General features: G+C 41.5%; 2 protein-coding genes across 7 annotated transcripts in view; one reads left to right on the top strand and one right to left on the bottom strand.

Moving 5' to 3' along the window:
- Positions 1-6,212: 6,212 nt before the first annotated feature.
- ANAPC16 (anaphase promoting complex subunit 16) lies at positions 6,213-18,158 on the bottom strand. 2 transcript variants are annotated; one of them, XM_047072918.1, is made up of 4 exons: positions 18,068-18,158; positions 13,761-13,929; positions 7,830-7,904; positions 6,213-7,045 (listed from the first exon to the last, which is right to left on the bottom strand). In XM_047072918.1, exons 2-4 carry the CDS (start codon positions 13,900-13,902, stop codon positions 6,930-6,932), a joined length of 333 nt encoding a protein of 110 aa, XP_046928874.1. In that variant the 5' UTR covers positions 13,903-13,929; positions 18,068-18,158; the 3' UTR covers positions 6,213-6,929. The 2 variants fall into 2 exon arrangements, with proteins under 2 accessions (XP_046928874.1, XP_046928875.1); XM_047072919.1 differs by lacking the exons at positions 13,761-13,929; positions 18,068-18,158 and adding an exon at positions 13,178-13,399.
- Positions 17,896-18,588, top strand: part of ASCC1 (activating signal cointegrator 1 complex subunit 1) — a 114,339-nt gene continuing 113,646 nt past the window's right edge. For all 5 annotated transcript variants that reach the window (XM_047072915.1, XM_047072913.1, XM_047072917.1 and 2 more), the window contains exon 1: positions 17,896-18,001. The gene's annotated coding sequence lies outside the window, so the exon portion shown is untranslated. The remainder of the gene's footprint in view (positions 18,002-18,588) is intronic.

Raw genomic sequence — 18,588 nt, 5'->3', positions numbered from 1 at the left:
AAGAAAACCAATGTCTTGACTGTATGTACTCCTTTTTAACTGTCACCCTCCCTAGTTCTTCAGTTGTGCCTCCCCTTCCCGTCGAACTTCTTAAAAGGGTTGCCTTGATTTGGCACCATGTTCTCACCTTCCCTCAGTCTCCCACCCACAGCAGTCTGGCTCTGCCTCCACTGTACCGGTGGTCTTGAGACAAAGTCACCAATGATCTCCTTGGTAAAATCCATCCCGTATCTCACTAAAATATACACCAGATATTGCTGTTTGCAGCCTCCTTTTCCAAATGTCCTCTCCCCTTGGTTTCCACGACGCCACATTCCGGGCTTTCTGGTTCTCTCTCTGGCAACTTCCGCCAGGGCGTTTCTTCCTCTGCCTGTCCCTTATGTGTAAGAGTTCCTCGGGGATCTCTCCTTGGTCCAGTTCTCTTCTCACTCCATGGGCTCTCTCCCTGGGCAATCCCATCCACCCCGCCTTCTGGTTTCATAAATATCTTTAGGTTGATGAGTTTCAAATCTAACTCCAGCCTGTCTCACTCTCCCGCGCTGTCAACCCATAGGGTCACCTGCCTATGGGACATCTTGAATCTGCTCTTTCCATACCCCTATCTTAGTGAATAGTACCCCTAGTCCCTCAGTCACTGACACAAGAAACTCACGTGTCCTCCCTGAGTTCTCCTCCAAGTTTGACCAGGCACCAAGTCCTGTATAGGATGCTTCTTGAGTAACTCTCGAACCAGATCCATTCTTCTGTCTCCACATCTTAAACAGGTTGCAGGCATTTCTCATCTGGATCTCCACTACAGCTTTCTAGAAGACCTAGATCGTACTGCCAATGACTCGCCACCATTCCCTCCCACTAAAACTTCTGAAGTGAAACCAGATCTTGTCATGCAAACCTTTTAAGAATTCCCCAGTGTCCTCAGATTGAAGTTCAAATTCCTTAGCAAAACCCACCTGGTCTAAAACGCTCTGAACCAGCCATGACAAACACCTACAGCCCCACCAAAGCATGATGCCTTTTCTGACCCTTGGGCCTCTGCATAGTTTATTCCGTCTACCTACAAAATCCTTCCTTCCCACCCCACTGACTTGTTCTTCAGGTCTCTGCTTAAAAACATCATCCTAGGAAATCTTCTGACCCCTTGCTCGGCTGGATTAGCTGTCTCTGATTTTACAACATCTCATGCTTCCTCTTATCGGACAAGTTTTACACTTAAAATTACCCTTTTGTCTCTTAATATATTTATAACCTCAAGGTTGGTAACTGTGTCTCGTTTGACAGTATATCCTCAGCGTATAGCAAATGCTACATACATAGTAAGTGCTCAATAAATGTGTGTTGGATGACAAAAAACATTTGGAAAGGAACATCCCCCTCTGCTACTGCTAGTAATAAATTGTATGTTGTTTTTATCACTTGTCTTAAAGAGCCTGTATTATAAAAATGAAATAAGCTGATTCTGGAAAATAAGTTCTCCATGGAAACTTGACAGGCTGGAGAAATCAAAGTCTCTGGAGAGGCGGAGACTGGCTCGTGGTGGCATTTACCACCGGGCCTGTGTGCAGGAGCCCATGAGGAGGGCAGGGACGCACAAGCCTCCTTTACCTTGGCCCCTCACGTGCATGGGATCATGTGAGCCATGGCTGCTTTGGCATACCGTTTCCATTTTTCCACAGCTTCCAACTGTCAGTGTAGTATTATAGAGAGCTGTGGGCTGAGATCTGGGTTAGTCTCGGCTCTGCCCACTACCTCGTCTCAATAACCTTAGACATTACTCCACAATGGATGTTGCACTGTAAATAGCTACCATGGCTTCTAAATCAGAGTGGACAGACAACAAATGCATACATTCATTCATTCGATACCTATAACACACCTACTCCGTGCCAGGTAGGATTCTAGTTACTGAGTATATGGCAGTGAATGGGCCAGGCAAGATCTCAACATCTTATCTGTAAACCAGGGAGCTGAACTAGATGCGCTCCGGTCTCTTCCGGCTCTAAAATTGTGAGATTCCCTCTCCGACCAGATGCAAACACACAAGGCAGGCTAGTGGCAAAGTATCACGCTTCAGCCTCCTTCCCCCATTCTTCACCCATGGGGCCATCTCCATCCCAAAGTCAGCTCTGGAAAACAGGAAAAGATCTGGTGTCATTTGTACTCTGCCTGCAACCCAAGATTTGACTTTCCCAAGTATGTTATTTAAGCTCTTTTTTTCTCTTTTGTGGAAAAGATTGTCGTGGTTAGAATTTCAGGCAATTACAAGGAGACCTGGCAAGATATTTTAGGCAGAGTTAGGTGCTTTGGCAAAAGCACAGGGAGAGGCAGAACGGGCTCCTCCTTCAAGTGTAGTATCTCTTAGGTTTGCCTGAAAGGGCACCATGTCCTGGGCAGGTTGCTCCTCTTCCTTCTGGATGAGAGACATCTGCTGGTCATATCTTCTTTCTTCTACTTCTGACTGGGCCTTAAGGCCCAAAGTTTCTACCACCTTAGTATCTGGCATTGTGACTGGGAACAAGGGATCGAAGGATTTCCAACCATGTGGGGGAAGGGAAGCCATAGGTTGCAAATAAATGGACAGAAGTCCTTGGGTGAGGGACTCAATTTAGAGTTCCAGACCATTGTTGTTCGTATCAGGTATGGGATGGCACTAATAAATAACACATGTAAGTGTATCAGTGAAAAGTCAGGACTTTAATGCTGATCCGGGATCATTAAATGTGAAGTTAAAAAGTAAAATTTTGGGGGGTGCTGGGGTGGCTCAGTCGGTTGAGTATCCGACTTTGGCTCAGATCATGATCTCACCGTCAGTGAGTTCGAGCCCCGCGTTGGGCTCTGTGCTAACAGCTCAGAGCCAGCGGCCTGCTTTGGATTCTGTCTCCCTCTCTCTCTGCTCCTCCCCCGCTTAAGCTCTGTTCTGTCAAAAATGAATAAACGTTAAAAACAAATTTTTTAAAGTAAAATTTTTGTTCAATGATGTAAAAGTGGGTTTAAGTTTACTGCTTATATACTATTTATATCTCATTACTATGAAACAAGACACTTATATGGAGTTATGTATCAAACTGACATGAATCATTATTTATTCATTTATTTTTAAATGTTTATTTATTTTGAGAGAGAGAGAGAGAGCATGAGTTGGGGAGGGGCAGAGAGACAGGAGAGAGAGAATCCCAAGCAGGCTCCACACTGTCAGCTCAGAGCCCGATATGGGGCTCGATCCCATGAACTGTGAGATCATGACCTGAGCCGAAATCAAGAGTTGGATGCTTCACTCGCTGACCTAGGCACCTAGGCACCCCTTTTTATTTATTTTTAAAAAATGTTTATTATTATTATTATTTTTTTTCAACGTTTATTTATTTTTGGGACAGAGAGAGACAGAGCATGAACAGGGGAGGGGCAGAGAGAGAGAGGGAGACACAGAATCGGAAACAGGCTCCAGGCTCCGAGCCATCAGCCCAGAGCCTGACGCGGGGCTCGAACTCATGGACCGCGAGATCGTGACCTGGTTGAAGTCGGACACTTAACCGACTGCGCCACCCAGGCGCCCCTGTTTATTATTTTTGAGAGAGAGGGAGAACAAGCAGGGGAGGGGCAGAGAGACAGAGAGAGGGAGAGAGAATCCCAAGCAGGCTCTGTGCTGTCAGTGCTGAGCCTGATGCGTGGCTCCATGTGGGGCTTGATCCTAGGAGCCCCGAGATTGTGTCCTGAACCGAAATCAAGAACCGGATGCTTACCTGACTGAGCCACCCAGGCACCCCACGAATCATTCTTTATTAATGGCAAATTCTGTCTTGAGATTTGCTAGTTTCTGATGAATTAGAAGCCACAGAGACAAAGATTTGAAGGGTTAGCTCCCTTACGAACTACAATCTTAGTTAATAATCTTGGAACCTCACCCTCTTGGTGCCGTTTCAACCGTAACACAGTACTTGCCTCATTTATCTTGCAGGGCTGACGTGACAATCAAGACACAGCGTATGTGACAATGCTTTGGGAGCAGCAGAGCATTTTATTGCAGAGGCACCCTTGCCATCAGCTTGCTTAGGATGGCTGGCTGTGCCGTCCTGGTCATTAGCTGTCATCCACCCTTTGCCTTCCTCCTTGTTCACGGAAGTGTCCCTCAAGCATCTATTTTTTCACCATACTGAACCTTAAAGAGTTATGTAGACACTGACAAATAGCTAATTCTATCAGCTCCTCAAGGAACTGCCTGTCTCTTCATTTTGCTTGAGACCCCTTATCACCAATCACTGGGAGGAAGAAGGGAGAGTAGTGACAAAGCTTATTTCCTCCTGGTAGTTAATTCACTTTATCATTTAAAAAAAGGTGTTAGGGTTTTTCTTTGTTCAAGGCACTGGGTCGGGCTCAGTGGGGTGCAGCATGGTGCACCTAAAATAATCTCAGCTTTGGAATCTGAGAGACTTTGAATTCAAACCCAGGCGTGGCTATTTGCTTAGCTCTGCAGACTTGGCGGGTAATGCTCGCTCTGAGCTTTAAGTTCGTCTTCTGTACTGGGGATATTACATCTCTTGCAGCGATATTGAGAAGATTATAATTAATGCCTGTGAGTGACTGGGACATAGTGAGTGCAGAGAGGACAGATAAGCAGCAAGGACCATCTTCAAGCTCAAAGCGTGGTAACAGGAGTTGTGGATGATGAGATGTGACAACCAACAGAAAGGTGCAGAGAGGGAGGGGCATCTTCAAAAAAATAGCGAAGGTCTTGTTCTGACAGTACTCAAGTAGCAGCCGAAGGATCGCTGTGAAAGGTGCAACCCTGTGTTCTCTTCAGTTTCTGAAGTCATAAAAACAAAATGGCCAACCGAAAAAAATTCTGTTAAGTCCCAATACTAAAGGGTAAAGATGAGGTAATACAGTGTCTGTGTTGTAGTTATGAAATGAGAACAATGAGAGAAAGTTAGCGATGGCTTCTCAACTGTCACTGGAAATGTGACCTAAAGGTTTACTGCAGTCTAGGTATTTTTAATTTTTCCTTTGGCAATCATCACGATGGTTGGTGCTGGGGCACCTCGCTGGCTCAGTCGTTTGAGCGTCCGACTTTAGCTCAGGTCATGATCAGGAGTTCAAACCCCACATTGGGCTCGCTGCTGTCAGCACAGAGCCTGCTTTGGGTCCTCTGTCCCTTTCTCTCTCTGCCTCTCCCTGTTCTCTCTCTTTCAAAAATAAACATTTAAAAATAAATAAATAGCCTTAAAAAAAAAGAGATGGTTGGTGCTAAAAAGTACATTAGGAAACTCAATGGCTTCCAAATATGGAATTTGTTTGGGTTGAGAGGTATTAATATGGAAACAGGTGAGTCTGCAGGCTGGTCATTTTGTGCTCTGATGTGCTTTAGAGACTAGAGCAGTGGGCTGAATTATCAATAAACTGAAATCTATTCTAAATTCCAAGATCTCCTTCTGCCTGGGCTATGTGACCATGAGCAGGTCTTTAACATCCCCGTGTTCAGATTCTGGGAGTCAAGATTACTGACTCAATGAAGTCACCACCTCCTTGTCAGGTAGTAGGTGTTAAACGTTTTGAACTCCTGAGATTAGGGCCAATTGCTACTGGGATTATACTTATTCATCATTAAGCAACTCTAAACAGGTTGGGTATAAGTTACTAAGGAGGAGAAACACAAATGTTATCAAGACAAATGTATGCTAATTTTTTAGCATCCAATCTAAAATAAATGATCTTCCTAAGTGTACAGTGTGGACCCTGGAGTCCCATGAGGGAGAACAAAGGACATCTCTTAGCTTTCCAGGCTTTTCCATATCCTGGTGTAAGAGCCTACTAAATTCGGGGTGTCTGGGTCGCTCAGTTGGTTGAGCATCCAACTCTTGATTTTGACTCAGGTCATGATCCCAGGGTCGTGGGATTAAGCCCTGAGTTGGGCTCTGCGCTGACGGAGGCGTCTGCTGAAGATGTTCTCTCTCTCTCTCCCTCTGCTTCTCTCCCCAGCTTGTGTGCACACTTCTGCTCTCTAAAAAAAAAAAAAACAACAACAACAACAACAACAACAACAAAAAAAAAACACCCCAACCTAAGTTCATATGGTTTTGTAAAGACAAATATCCCTGGGATAAAGGAAATCTATCATTTGCTTAGGAGAAATGTTTTTAGACTCCCTTCTTCTAAAAAGTAATTTGACCTCTTCCTGGTATCCCAAATCCCTGAGACTTTGAAAGGACAAAGAAAACCAATTTGGAACTCTTTCAAAGGATTTATTTGCTACAGAATTGCTTGAGCCCACCAACAAGATGAACTCAGGATTTCTGTGTTTAAAAGGATTTTGCTCACAGATTTATTTTTACAAGTGCTTCAACATTCAAAAAGTAATTCTTTTTGCCAGCATTTGGCATGTCTAGAAGAGGTTAGAAAAAGTTAGAATCTATAGAATTAGATGTCTAAAAATAGAAAAAAACCCGAAATTTTAAAATTCCTCATTTGAACAGGTCCTGAGTTGAAATCACATTCATCTGCAAGAAGAACTGTTTTAGGTCAGAAACGCTGTGTTGTGTAACTCCAGATCCTGATCTTGGATTTGACCAGTGAGGATTCCAGGCACTGCATGAATGACAGCAGAGATGTCATTCAGTTGGCCAATTCCGGCATGTGTCCTACCTGGCTTGTAAAGTTTTATAAATATCTCTTAAACCCAAACCTTCAGGTTCTCTGACGCCGATTGTCTTATTCTGATTCTCAATACTTTTTTTAAACAAATAAACAAAAATTTTCCCTGCAAGATCACACATTTAAGTATTTGTTGCTTGTGGACAGATACAGAGAAACCAAGCATGGATGCGAATTAACAATTCAGCGATGGAGCTGTGAATCTCTGGATGGCTGTGTAAGCTGCGAGAAAAGTCCCTCGCTGGCCCTGCACTTGCTGTGCACCAGAGGCGGCCTTCCGGGCAAGGTCAACCTGAAGAGGGTGTGAACCCCAGCAGCTGCTCGATGGGTTTAAACCGCCACTCATCTGCCTCCAGCTCTTCTACCAAACCAGCTAATTTTTCCATCCGAGCAACTTGCTGATCTGTAAGGGTCAAGGAGGCAATATATAATACAACGTATTTCCCACGAGACAGTCACCACCCACCATGATGATTGGTTTAAAAATAATTTCCAGAAGGATTTTTTTCCTCACTAGTCGAGAATTGAGGTCTTACTCTTTGTTGGTCAGAAGACTTAATCTACAACAACAATGACAAAAAACAAGGAGTATGTACCCTCCATGCCATAGCAATTTGGTACTAAAATCCTTGAGCTCCAGGCAATTGCAGCTTTCCCTCCTACATCATGCCTTCAATAGAGAGAAACGATCTGGTGGGAGAACACAGTTCCCTGATGCATAAATGAAGGCCGCAGAAAAGGTGCTATCAGGGTCTTAGAGTCCGGGCTTCTCAGAGTCCAGACAGACAATAAGGTATCACATAAATACTTGAAGGTGAAGATGATGATGGTAAACAGTGGAGAACATTAAAAGGTTTTAGGAAGGAGAAGGAAAAGCAACACACGAATGGTAGGAAGCAGAGTCTCCTCTAGAAAACTAACACTTCTGACTTCAGCTTCTGAGCCTCAATGTGGACATGACATCTGGCTTAAGACCGCAGAAGGTTGTCCTCGCTTCGGCAGCACATATACTAAGAGATCACGGAATGTTTTTGTCTGCAGGTCATTTAGAAAGTTCGCTTAAACAGCCTTGTAGAGTTTCAGGAGTTTTTGTCACAAAGCACACCGACCTTTCTGATCCTCCGCTCCCATCCCCGCTGCCCCATAATTTGTTCTCATAGTTAAGTATACAACACTCATGTGCTTACCATGTTTCACCTGTTTAAGCGTAGATGCCACTTGATAACTGAAAACGGATTCGCAGAGGAATCTCTCAGAGCCATCTACAAACAGAAGAGGAAAAGTTTTAATCTGCTCTAAGGGTTTTATGGCTTCTGATAAACCAAGCAAGCGTGGCCATTCTTTTCCCTGCTTTCACATTCAGGGTAGTTTTCAGTGTTTACAAAGAGGGCTTCTGTTTCATTTAGAACTAACAGTCCTTAGCTATAAAAGCTACTTCTTCTATATCTAGAATATTAAAACAGTCCCTCTACTTGTTTCAAAGTTTAAAAATAATATTTAGAAAAACAAAAATAAGAAACCTCAGTGTGATGTCCTGGTCAACATTTCTCCCCTCCTAACCTGAGAGTTTCTTAATGTTCTCTTATTCTGCATGTCAGGCAAACACTGACATCTGACCCATTTGGCCACATGGCTCCTGTGCTATCCAAATACAAAGGTACACCAAAACTCTAGATCATTTTCATTCTGAAAAGTAAAACTGAGGGCAGAATAGCTGTTGTTGATTTTTAATATATCAAGTTACATCACTATGACCATCACAAAGCACTGCTGGGAAATTTTATTCTGTAAACGCAAATTGTAACCTTGATTTTCCAACTGAACCAAAACACTGCAATTTGGATGGTGATAAGAGTATGGTGCAATTTCAGAACCTAGCATTGTACCGGTGCCAAGAACTGGCAACAAGAAGGTAGCTAACTCAGTCGCAACAGCACTTGGAAGATGATTATGAAACATAAGCTAGTTCATGTTATTCTTTGTCAGGCAAGGGCTGATACAGCAAAATATACTCTCCAAAGACACGGAACTCATATAAGAAAATGTGACTTTTAGAAGGGTAGCAGAAACCATTTGGGGAAGGTGTCGTATTGCAAAAATCCTAAAACAAACGGAGGGAGAGGACACAGCTGTCTTTTTTTAGGTGGTAGTTCACGTCAGCACTACTAGGTGTCAAGCACTCAGCCATCAGTCACGGGCTGGCGTGTCACCCAGCTATTAAGTGACAAAGAGATAGGACTAACACATTCTGGCTTCATGCTGAGTTTCACACAAGGCTGACCTGATTTCAGAAGTCATGATTGTAGAAATAAAAGGAAACCTCATTTCAAATGGAGGCAGAAGGCCAGGACGGGGAGCTCTCATGCCCTAACACTCAGGGTCAATTGCAGACTCCAACAGGTAGAGGCAAATCTTGCTTTCCCAGCAGGAAGAAAGAAGCCTATTATTTTGCCACCCCAGCAGGATGAAGAAAGGTTTTTCTCCTCGCCAGGCAACAGCCTAGCCAATGAGAAACTGTCATAACTCAGCCAATGGAAAGCCACGACACTTCCCAAATGCCTACTTTGTGCCAATGGACTTTTTGTTTATAATAGTCTCTCCCAGCTCCCCCCTTGCATCTCCTATGTTCTCTGGACTTGCCTATGGTTTTGCCATAGCTTGCTTGTCCCCAATTACAATTCCCTGCTATTCCTGAACAAACCCATTTTTTTGCTGGTAAAATAATGTGACAGTTTTATTTTTAAGATTAACAGGGTGAGGGGTGCCTGGCTGGCTCTGTTAGTAGCGCAAGTGATCTCGGGGTCCTGAGTTCAAGCACCACGTTGGGGCTAGAACTCACTTAAAAAAAGAGAAAAAAAAAAGATTAAAATGGTGAACAATAAAACCATAGATATTGTATCCAAATGGCTTGGATGTACAACCAAGAGGGCTTCTGTCCAATATTATATTCAAAATTGATGCAAAAAAAAAAAAAAGAAAATGTAACTATTTTCAGATTATGTATTAATATATGCATAACGTTTTATTTCAAAATATTATTTCATAAAGTGCTACACTTTAGGAAGAAAGCTACGTTTGTTAAATTCAACCTCTTTTCTACATATTGAACTATATGGTGTATAATATCCTATCCCTTCCTCCCACCCCATTCCTCTGGCTGAATGGAAATCATTTGATAATCTAAACTGAGCAAAAAAATTTTTTATTTTCAATTACCTAAATATTATACTGTCCAGTTTATTATGTAAATATGCCAGTGTTCATTATCCTCTTCATACCCTTGCTTAAAGAGTCAAATTATAACTCAAGTTTTATTTTAGAAAGAGCAAAGCATAGAGAATTAGAGCCCACTTCTCAGGTAGTTTGATCCTAAACTTTAGGATCTCACTTCACGAAAGGCAGTGGGGATTATGGGCTATAAGGATCAGGCCAAGATGTATTTGGAAGCTCTTGGAAGTGCTACCTCGCACTTACATTTAATCACAGGTGCTATTAGGATAAAATGCTTAAGTTATAACATTTGCATATTTCCCTTGGCAATGAACTTCAAAGCAAAAAGATGTAAGCTAATCTTTCAAAAAGGCACTTGCGTATCACTTTACCACTTTATGCCTATGGAACACACTTTTGTTGACTTGCAGCTCTGTATTAACCACAAAGTCCACTGCTTAGCCACATCCTATTAGATGTGGTATCTGTACCAATCGAAAGCCTGGAATTTCTCTAGAGAGGAGTCAGCCTGGGGCAATCCATCTTCTATTTAGAAATTGTAATCAAACCCTTTGTAACACACCAAACAGCAATACATCAGCTTTCCTCTTAAGGGACAAGCAAAGGTTATAAGTAGTGAAAAGTTCAGTAAATTGCCAAATCTAATAAATAAATGCCATGCCAACTCCAATAAATAAAATGCTATCAAATTCATTTAAAAGAATATTACCTCACAGCAGGAAATTAGACTATGCCAGATAATTTATACTTCAGTAGCCTACAATGTCACTAAAATTCAGCTACTTCTGGGTTGGAAGGCATTCTCTAATTTGCTCACTAAACTGGGTGAGGACAATCTTAGCCAAGGGCAGGAAGAATGCTGAAAACTGCTGTACAGATCTTCTTCAGTTTATGATGGGGTTACATCCTGATAAACCCATCATTAGCTAAGAATATCAAGTTGAAAATGCATTTTTTAAAAAGATTTTTATTTTCAACTTCATTATTTATTTTGAGAGAGAGAGCTAAGAGTGGGGTAGGGGCAGAGAGGGAGACAGAGGATCCGAAGTCAGCTGTGTGCTGACAGCAGCAAGCCCAAAGCGGGGCTCAAACTCATAAACTGAGATCATGACATGAACCGAAGATGGCACTTCAACCGGCTGAGCCACACAGGCGCCCCAAGATTTTATTTTTCTAAGTGATCTCTACACCCAGCGTGGGGCTCAGACTCACAACCCTGAGACCACAAGTCACATGCTCCATGGACTGATCCAGCCAGGTACCCTGGAAGATGCATTTAATACACCTAACCTACCAAACATCATAACTTAGCATAGCCTACCTTAAAAGTGCTTGGAACACCTGCATTAGCCTACAGTTGGGCAAAATCATCTAACACAAAGCCTATTTTATAATAAAGTGTTGAATATCTCATGTAAATTATTGAACACTGTACTGAAAGTGAAAACCAGAAATGATTGTTTGGGTACAGAATGGTATCATCGGTTGTTTACCCTGGTGATTGTGTGGCTGAGATCCGTGGCTCCTGCCCAGCATCCTGAGAGAGTGCTATACCAAATATCGCTAGCCCAGGAATAGATCAAAATTCAAAACTCGAAGTATGCTTTCTATTAAATGCATATGGCTTTTGCATCATAGTAAAGTAACAAAATCCTAAGTCAAAATATCAGTAAGTTGGGGACCATGTATACATTATTTGAGGTGTCTGTTACAGAGTGGATGCGTGAGAAAGTTAATTCATAATGTTAAGTATATTACTTTGGTTTATTATCCTTAGACTTATGAGGAGGATGCAAAATCAAGTCGAACCTGTTATAAACAGTACCCAATCTTGGCTCCTGATTGCCTGTCTTCCTTCTCTGAAAAGGCAACTTTTCTTACTCTATTTTCATATTCAATTAAACTGGTGTAAGAAAACTGGTCCGTTAATGTGCGTTAGATTAGCTGCATAATAGTATCACCCATAAACACAGTAGAAGATGCTTCGAAATCCAACATCCTTATTAGGTTTCATTTAAGAAAATTCTTTTTAGGAGTACTCTTTTTCAATTCAACATTCTTGATTTGACCAGGATAATTCAGGAATGACCATCTTGAAGTTTTCATAGTTTGTCCTTAAGTGTAAGTGGCTTTAAAATATAGCTAAAACTTTAAACCTAAGAAAGGGAATCAAAACTGTGCACTTTGAATTTAAACCTAATATAAATTCATCCTACAACAGAAAGCCAACACATTTCCTCCATGAAGCACACTGGGATGGAATAAAAATGTAGAGAACTAAAACTTGTTAGAACATCAGCATTCAGACTAATCTCAGTAGCCTTTCTTCTTTAATGTTTCCAAGTAATCTGGTATACGCTGACACAGAACCCTTATAGCTTTGAGACTAAGGAGGTACCTCCTGTATCAAATTCCTCTTGTAGCTAGAATTTAAATGACTTTAATCTTAGAGTCCATTGTTAAACATTGATTCCTCTTCTGCGGCTATAAAACTCATTAAGCAATTTCAGTGCCTCCAATTTTTGATTTTTGTGGGCAACTTCCTTAATACCAGTTGTCTGCTGCATACAGTTGAAGTCATAATGTATTTTTAGTGCCACATATGGTAAACAAGGCCCCAATTGTTCACTATGTCCAGACTCAGTGATGCCAACTCGAATATTCGATTAACACAACTGAAGATGAAAAGGCAAAGACAGAAGTACGTACATCACAGATGGATCACCAACTACATTACCCAATTGTCTATTTCACTAATCGTGATTTCAACCACTTCTAGAGAGCCTTATGGTCCCAGGCTTCCCATGCTTCTTTGTCACAAATGATTCTTCTGTTTGGGCTTAACCCAAAATTCTTTTTACCCGACATAAATGAATAAAGTTCACCCCCAAAAGCTGACGCCTATAGTTTGTACCTTTCTCAGAGATCTCCAGATTTTTAAAATATACTTACCAAGATTTGCAATTTAAAGCAAAAAAGATCAATATGTAACTAAGCACAAAAGTGCTACAAACAAGTAGATTTTGAATCCTTAATAGGTTCTTTGCTGACTTTTTTCAAAGTATGATGAATAGTTTATAGTTACGGACCATTCTTTTGTAAGAATCCCTCGAATGTTAGTCACAAGACAGACTCCTGTGCTGCACCCTAGACTAATTCAGAATCTCTAAGGTGGGCCAGAAATGTGCATTTTAAATAAGCTCTTCAGGTGATTTTTTATGCTCCCTATTAAGAATTTATTGGTCTAGCTCCTAAAGTGACATGTATCCAATGAATTTCGGTATCAATGCGGTTTCATGCTTACAGCTTGTGCTCTGATCTTGGCCAGCCAGTTTGCAAATGTGTGCTGAGTAAGATGGTGGATGATTTGACGCAAATCCAGCTCCAGTGCTAGTAAAACCACACAGCACTGTCCTGCAATGGGCCAGGAGAGTCATCTTCACATATAAGAGTAGTATATTAGTTTTCCTCTTAGAACCTATTTGATGAGGTTAATCTATCTGTAGTTTAGAAAAAAACGCATCAAACCTACTCATCATAGGGAGGCAGACTGGTGCCAGGATAAAGCAAACTGGAGCAGGAGGTCAAGAGAATTCCTGGTTCTAGTGCTGACTTTGTCTTTAACGTGGTCAAATCACTTTAACTTTTCTGGGTCTAAATAAGTCTAGATGACTTCCTTGATTTCCAAAGTCTTTTTCAGCTCCAAAATTTTGACAGTGGAGAAAGATTTGTGTTTTGAACATAACATTTTGAAATGGGGACAAGAGATGAAATGTGAAGCTGAAATCAGGGCACACTTGTCTCTAATCCACTTAATAGCTTCTTTACAATTAATATTCATTGCAGGTCAGAATCCAATTATTCAGCAAAAAGCAGCATGAGATCACCTTCTAACATCTCTCCAGCTCCTTTGGGGTAGGTGAAAAGGGCTTTCCGTGGTGGGGCAAGGTCTGAGACACTGAAACCAGATCCCGTGACAGAACTTCCACTGACCCCACCAGCTGAGGAGGATGATGAAGAGGCAGCCATTTCCTCTCTAGCAGAATTCTCACTTCACTACAGAGAAAGAAAAACAGTGATTGGCAAGTTTATGGAAGTGAGACTGACAATGTTTCATTCTAGCTGCCATAAAAGCCAGCATACAGTTTAGTATAAGCTCTCCTTTTTTTCTATCCTTTCTACTTCCGCAATCTTTTACTAATGCCTCAGGCCAAAATCTCAGGATTTTAAGTGAAAATATGTTTATTCTGCTTTTCTACTTAAAACACTACTTCCTACCATTAGCAAACTGTTTATATCACTTGGGATCGACTGTGGGTGATTTATGGGTTATGAAAGGGTGATATGGCAGGGCCAAGGTAGCAATTTGACTGAGGAAATAAATTATATGAGGATAAAACAAATGCCTCATAGGACAATTTGTCTTGGCTACGTCCTGACCAAGCCATACCAAAAAATTCACTTAAAAAATTTTCCAAATAAAATTCCAGAATAACACTGTGTTCTGTTCTCAAGGAAAGGGAATTGGTTAGGAAATACATATTTGTCTTTTCATTAAAAATGTTTTAAAAACTTTTTCATCCAAATGTAATACCCAAATTGGTCACTTGGTGGCATCCCCAAACCAGAACAAAGTAGCTCATGAAATGGCTCGTTGAATTCATGGTTTATTACGAATACAGCAGCTGTGTTTAACCCCATGTCATATTAAAAAATCAGAAAGCCCAAATGTAAATGAGAAAATCTGTACTGAACACATGATTCCTTACAGAAGTTCAAAACCAAAATACTACTTTTGCCATCGAAGCTTATATTACACATTTACTTAAGATTCTAAAAAATGTACGTTTTCTAAAAAGAATGGCTAGCATTGTGCTAGAATTTCCCGCCATGATGGAAATGTTCTAACATTCTATTTCTGTGCTGTCCAATATGATAGCCATTGACCTTCTGTGGCTATTAAACTAGTGTGACTGAAGAACTGTATTTTAATTAAAAAAAAATTTTTTTTTAGGTAATCTCTATACCAAATGTGGGGCTTGAACTCACAACTGCAATCAAGAGTCACATGCTCCACCAACCAAACCAGCCAGGCACCCCTGAAAAACTGTATTTTAAAATTGTATTTAATATTAATTGAAATTTAAATAGTCACATGTGGCTAGTGATTACTGTATTGGATAATACAGCTCTAGTCTTTAGACTAAAAAATGACTTTACACTGAATTGTATACTTTAAAATGGCTAATGGTTAATGTTATGTTATGAGAATTTTAGCTCAATTTAAAAAAAACAGAAAAAATGACTTTAAAAGGATTTTAAAAATGAATTTCTGTCTTTAATGGCCAAGAATTTTAGCTGGTATTTTCTTCTTTTGCTAGTTGCAAAAAACATTTGTTACAAAAGTCAGAACTTATTTTTGAAAAAATAGAAAAAATGAGAGAATACTATGCAGACATAAATCCCACATATATATACATAATCCAGTGTCCTAGCAAGAAAAATGATATAGTGTGCATTTTTGAAATGCCGGCTGTTCTGTTTCCTTAATTTTGTGATGATGATTTAAGGCTGTCAGGGAAGCAGAGTTTAGTTTTTTATTTCATTATATGTCCATAAGTAATACTGATTAAAACTGAAGGGAGACATGGGAACAGTAAGGCAACTGCTATAATTAGAATGTCAGCCTATTTAAAAATACAAATTGATTAAGGACATCGTCAATTTTGCTATTAGATCACCTTTTCTTTTTTCTCTGAGCTCTGTAACTTTCCGAATCATAGTCAGAAAACCAACAACATTTCAAGTTGGATACATATCCAATCTTTGGGTGACACTAGCTTAAAATATAGCTTGACAGGTTCTTAAATACTCTTTTAAACAGAACTGAAGCAGTAATGGACCTGGTCTAAATTTCTAAGTGGATTCTTGTTGGAATTCAAATAAAGTATACAGATAATTTAGCCATCTTTTGAGAGGTACTCAGTCTTATTTCCCATCAGTTCAGAGCAGAACCTACTGTGAAGTGTTTATATATCTCACCTAAGACTTAAAACCCCAAATCTTTTTTCTACACCTTGATAAATGCTCTATTCAGTTGCAAATGCAAGGGATGCTTTATATTTTGAAATCAGTGGCTCAGCAGAGCTCCCTAGGGACTGCCAGAGTGAGGACAGCTTCAAAGGCTAGACACAGTGTGACTTCTAAACTGAGTATAATCAAAGGAATTCCCTTTCATCCCATTTTCTTTCAAACTCAGAACTACTATCATTCAATACACAAAACAGCTAAGGTTGAAAACTGGAGTGCACAATTAGCACAAAGTACCTTTACACAGGTAAGCAGTTTTCTGCTGAGTTAGAATAATACACCTAAGTAATTTCTAGCTTTAAAGATACAGGTTGAATTTTGCATGCTATCAGCAGATGGTAAGAGAGGAATTTAAATGAAACTAACAATAAACCCTGCTTTGTAACTGCTTTATGAAGGCACGCATTCTGATCATCAGAACCAAACATAATGCTTGGCTTACATTAAGTAGCTGTTGATTTAAATAAATGTTTGCTAAATGAATTAAACATTTCACAGGAACCACAAGATTCCTTAAAGGTCATCTAATCCAATTCCTTCATTTTATGGATGACCAAACAAAACCAAGCTATAGAAATGTTAGCTTCTATGCTGTGACACTTTTCAAGCAACGGCTTTGTGGACGTATCATGTGCCATATGAAAGCACTAAGAGTACAGACTCTGAAGCCTCTCGGCCTAGGTTCACGTCTTGGTTTTGCTATTTAACTTGCTGTTGTAACTCTGGACAAATCGTTTAACCTCTCTGTTCCTCAGTTACCTCATCTCTGAAATCGGAATCATAGTAGTACCTTCCTCAGAAAGGTGTCACAAAGGTTAATATAACTAAAGCATTTAGAATAGTTACAGGTATAGTAAACACTTAATACTAGCTATCCAAAATTAGTAATGGATATTTACTCCTGAATCTTTTTTTCCCCTAACGCAGATCCCAGTTTTGCATTCACAGTATGTCCCAACACACTTACTCATGAGAAAATTTTAATTCTCTCCGTTTGACAGAGTCAGCAAGCTCCTAGAGGGGAAAGGGTCTGCTCAGCAAGAGGGAAAATGCCCTCCATTAACCCACTTAACACTTTCATTTTACGGTTCATGAGTTTAGAAAGAATTCTGTGATCTAGGAAAGGGGGACCGAGTTGTCTTTCCACCTGCAAGGCCTAGCAACAGAACCCGGATCTCAACTTTCCCGAATGAATAACGAACGATGATAGAACACAGGGCTAGTGGCTCAGCAAAGATTATATGCATGGGAAAGACAAGTGGGGTGTCATGAGAGTTAGTCCATTACTGGTTTTTTTTTTCTTCTTCATTCTGCAGATCTACAGTATTAATACAACTCTAGCACACACTAGGCTGCCAGGCCCAAGGTAGGTACTCGCTAAAATTCTGTTTAATGAGTAAATATTCATGATAAGTAATCTAATGTGGGGCTTAACCTTATAAGGGAAGCTGAGTCTGTTGGCAGTAGAGATCCCCATAGCAGAGCAATGTTATTTCGGGGGGACACAGCATGGCTGTGTCCAGTGATAGGATGATCAAACATTTACTTTATCTACGACAGGGATGACCTCGTATTCATAAACTTTACTTTCTATCAGATCTACGTCTGTTTTCTTAAAAGAATTCTTCTTTTAGAAGGAGTCTCCTTATGAAAGACGCTGAAAGGACACTGGTACAATGGCAAGTTATTACAAGCAATCACTAAATTCCATCATCAACAAATCGTTCCATCGGGCTCCACTTAAAACAGCAGGACTACCACCCAAATGGATGCTGCAGCTAAAACTAGGTCGGGTGGAGAGAAAGGGGAGGGGTCAGGACGCTGGCAGTTTCCCCACTAACTCCCAGGCACGCTTCCTCCTCCTTCCCCGTGCGGTCCCAAGGGGGCGACGCCACCGGCGCCGCCCCATTGCGCAGGCGCCGCCCCTCGGCCCGCATGCGCACCCAGTGCGGCGCGGCCTGAGGAAATTTCCTTACACTCTCTCTGCGGCAGGCTCCAGTTTCTCCTCCCATCTTCTCCGTTTTACTAGTCCCTGCAGGTAGGATCCCAGGGATCAACTCCCTTCCACCAAGCTCCCGGGGTCCTTGAGCCCTCGGCCACTTACCTCAGAGGATTTGGCACTTTCCCCTACAGCCCCGCCCCCAGGGCCAGCCGGAGCGGCAGCGTTTACAACGACGAGGACGGCGGCGTGCGCGCGCCCGCGCGGAAGGAACCGGCGCCGGCGTGCGCGCGCTCGCGCTGGTGGGCGTGGCCAGGGCGGAGGGAAGTGGTGAACGCGCTCAGGGAGAGAACTTCCGGGTCCTTCGTCCCACACCCCCCCCCCCGCCCCCCCCAACCTTACCGTGGTTTTCCTTGGAGTCCTGGAGTTCCTTTCTCTTCAGTCGTTTTGGTGTACTCGCTTTTTTTTTTTGCTCGCTTTATGATGCGGGGCGTTAGCTTCCCCCACGACATTTCAGGCCTTCTTCTCTCCTCTCTCCAGGCTACCACGAGGCAGGATTAAATTGCTTATCTACCCCGTCCTTCCCCCCCCCCCCCCTTTCAGAGCAGTACCCCAGTGCTGAATGGGAAAGGCAGACGAAGTTTGCTGCTTTTGAGACACTACGCTCTTACTCCAGAGCTCATGGT

This window comes from Lynx rufus, unplaced genomic scaffold, assembly GCF_022079265.1.
Source record: "Lynx rufus isolate CCGP_SWC_20201006 ecotype Redwood Valley unplaced genomic scaffold, mLynRuf1.p SCAF_11, whole genome shotgun sequence".
In the NCBI taxonomy this organism is placed as follows: domain Eukaryota; kingdom Metazoa; phylum Chordata; class Mammalia; order Carnivora; family Felidae; genus Lynx; species Lynx rufus.
Note: the sequence above shows the minus strand (reverse complement) of the source record. Positions and strands in the feature narration are given on the sequence as shown.

Excerpts from the sequence above, each read along its gene's own strand:
- ANAPC16 (XM_047072918.1), bottom strand. The coding sequence starts at position 13,902 with ATGGCTGCCTCTTCATCATCCTCCTCAGCTGGTGGGGTCAGTGGAAGT. Across the intron at positions 7,905-13,760 it reads AGCTGGAGAGATGTTAGAAG|ATGGCTCTGAGAGATTCCTC; the intron begins GTGATCTCATGC and ends TTCTGTTTGTAG. Across the intron at positions 7,046-7,829 it reads GCTTAAACAGGTGAAACATG|ATCAGCAAGTTGCTCGGATG; the intron begins GTAAGCACATGA and ends TGACCCTTACAG.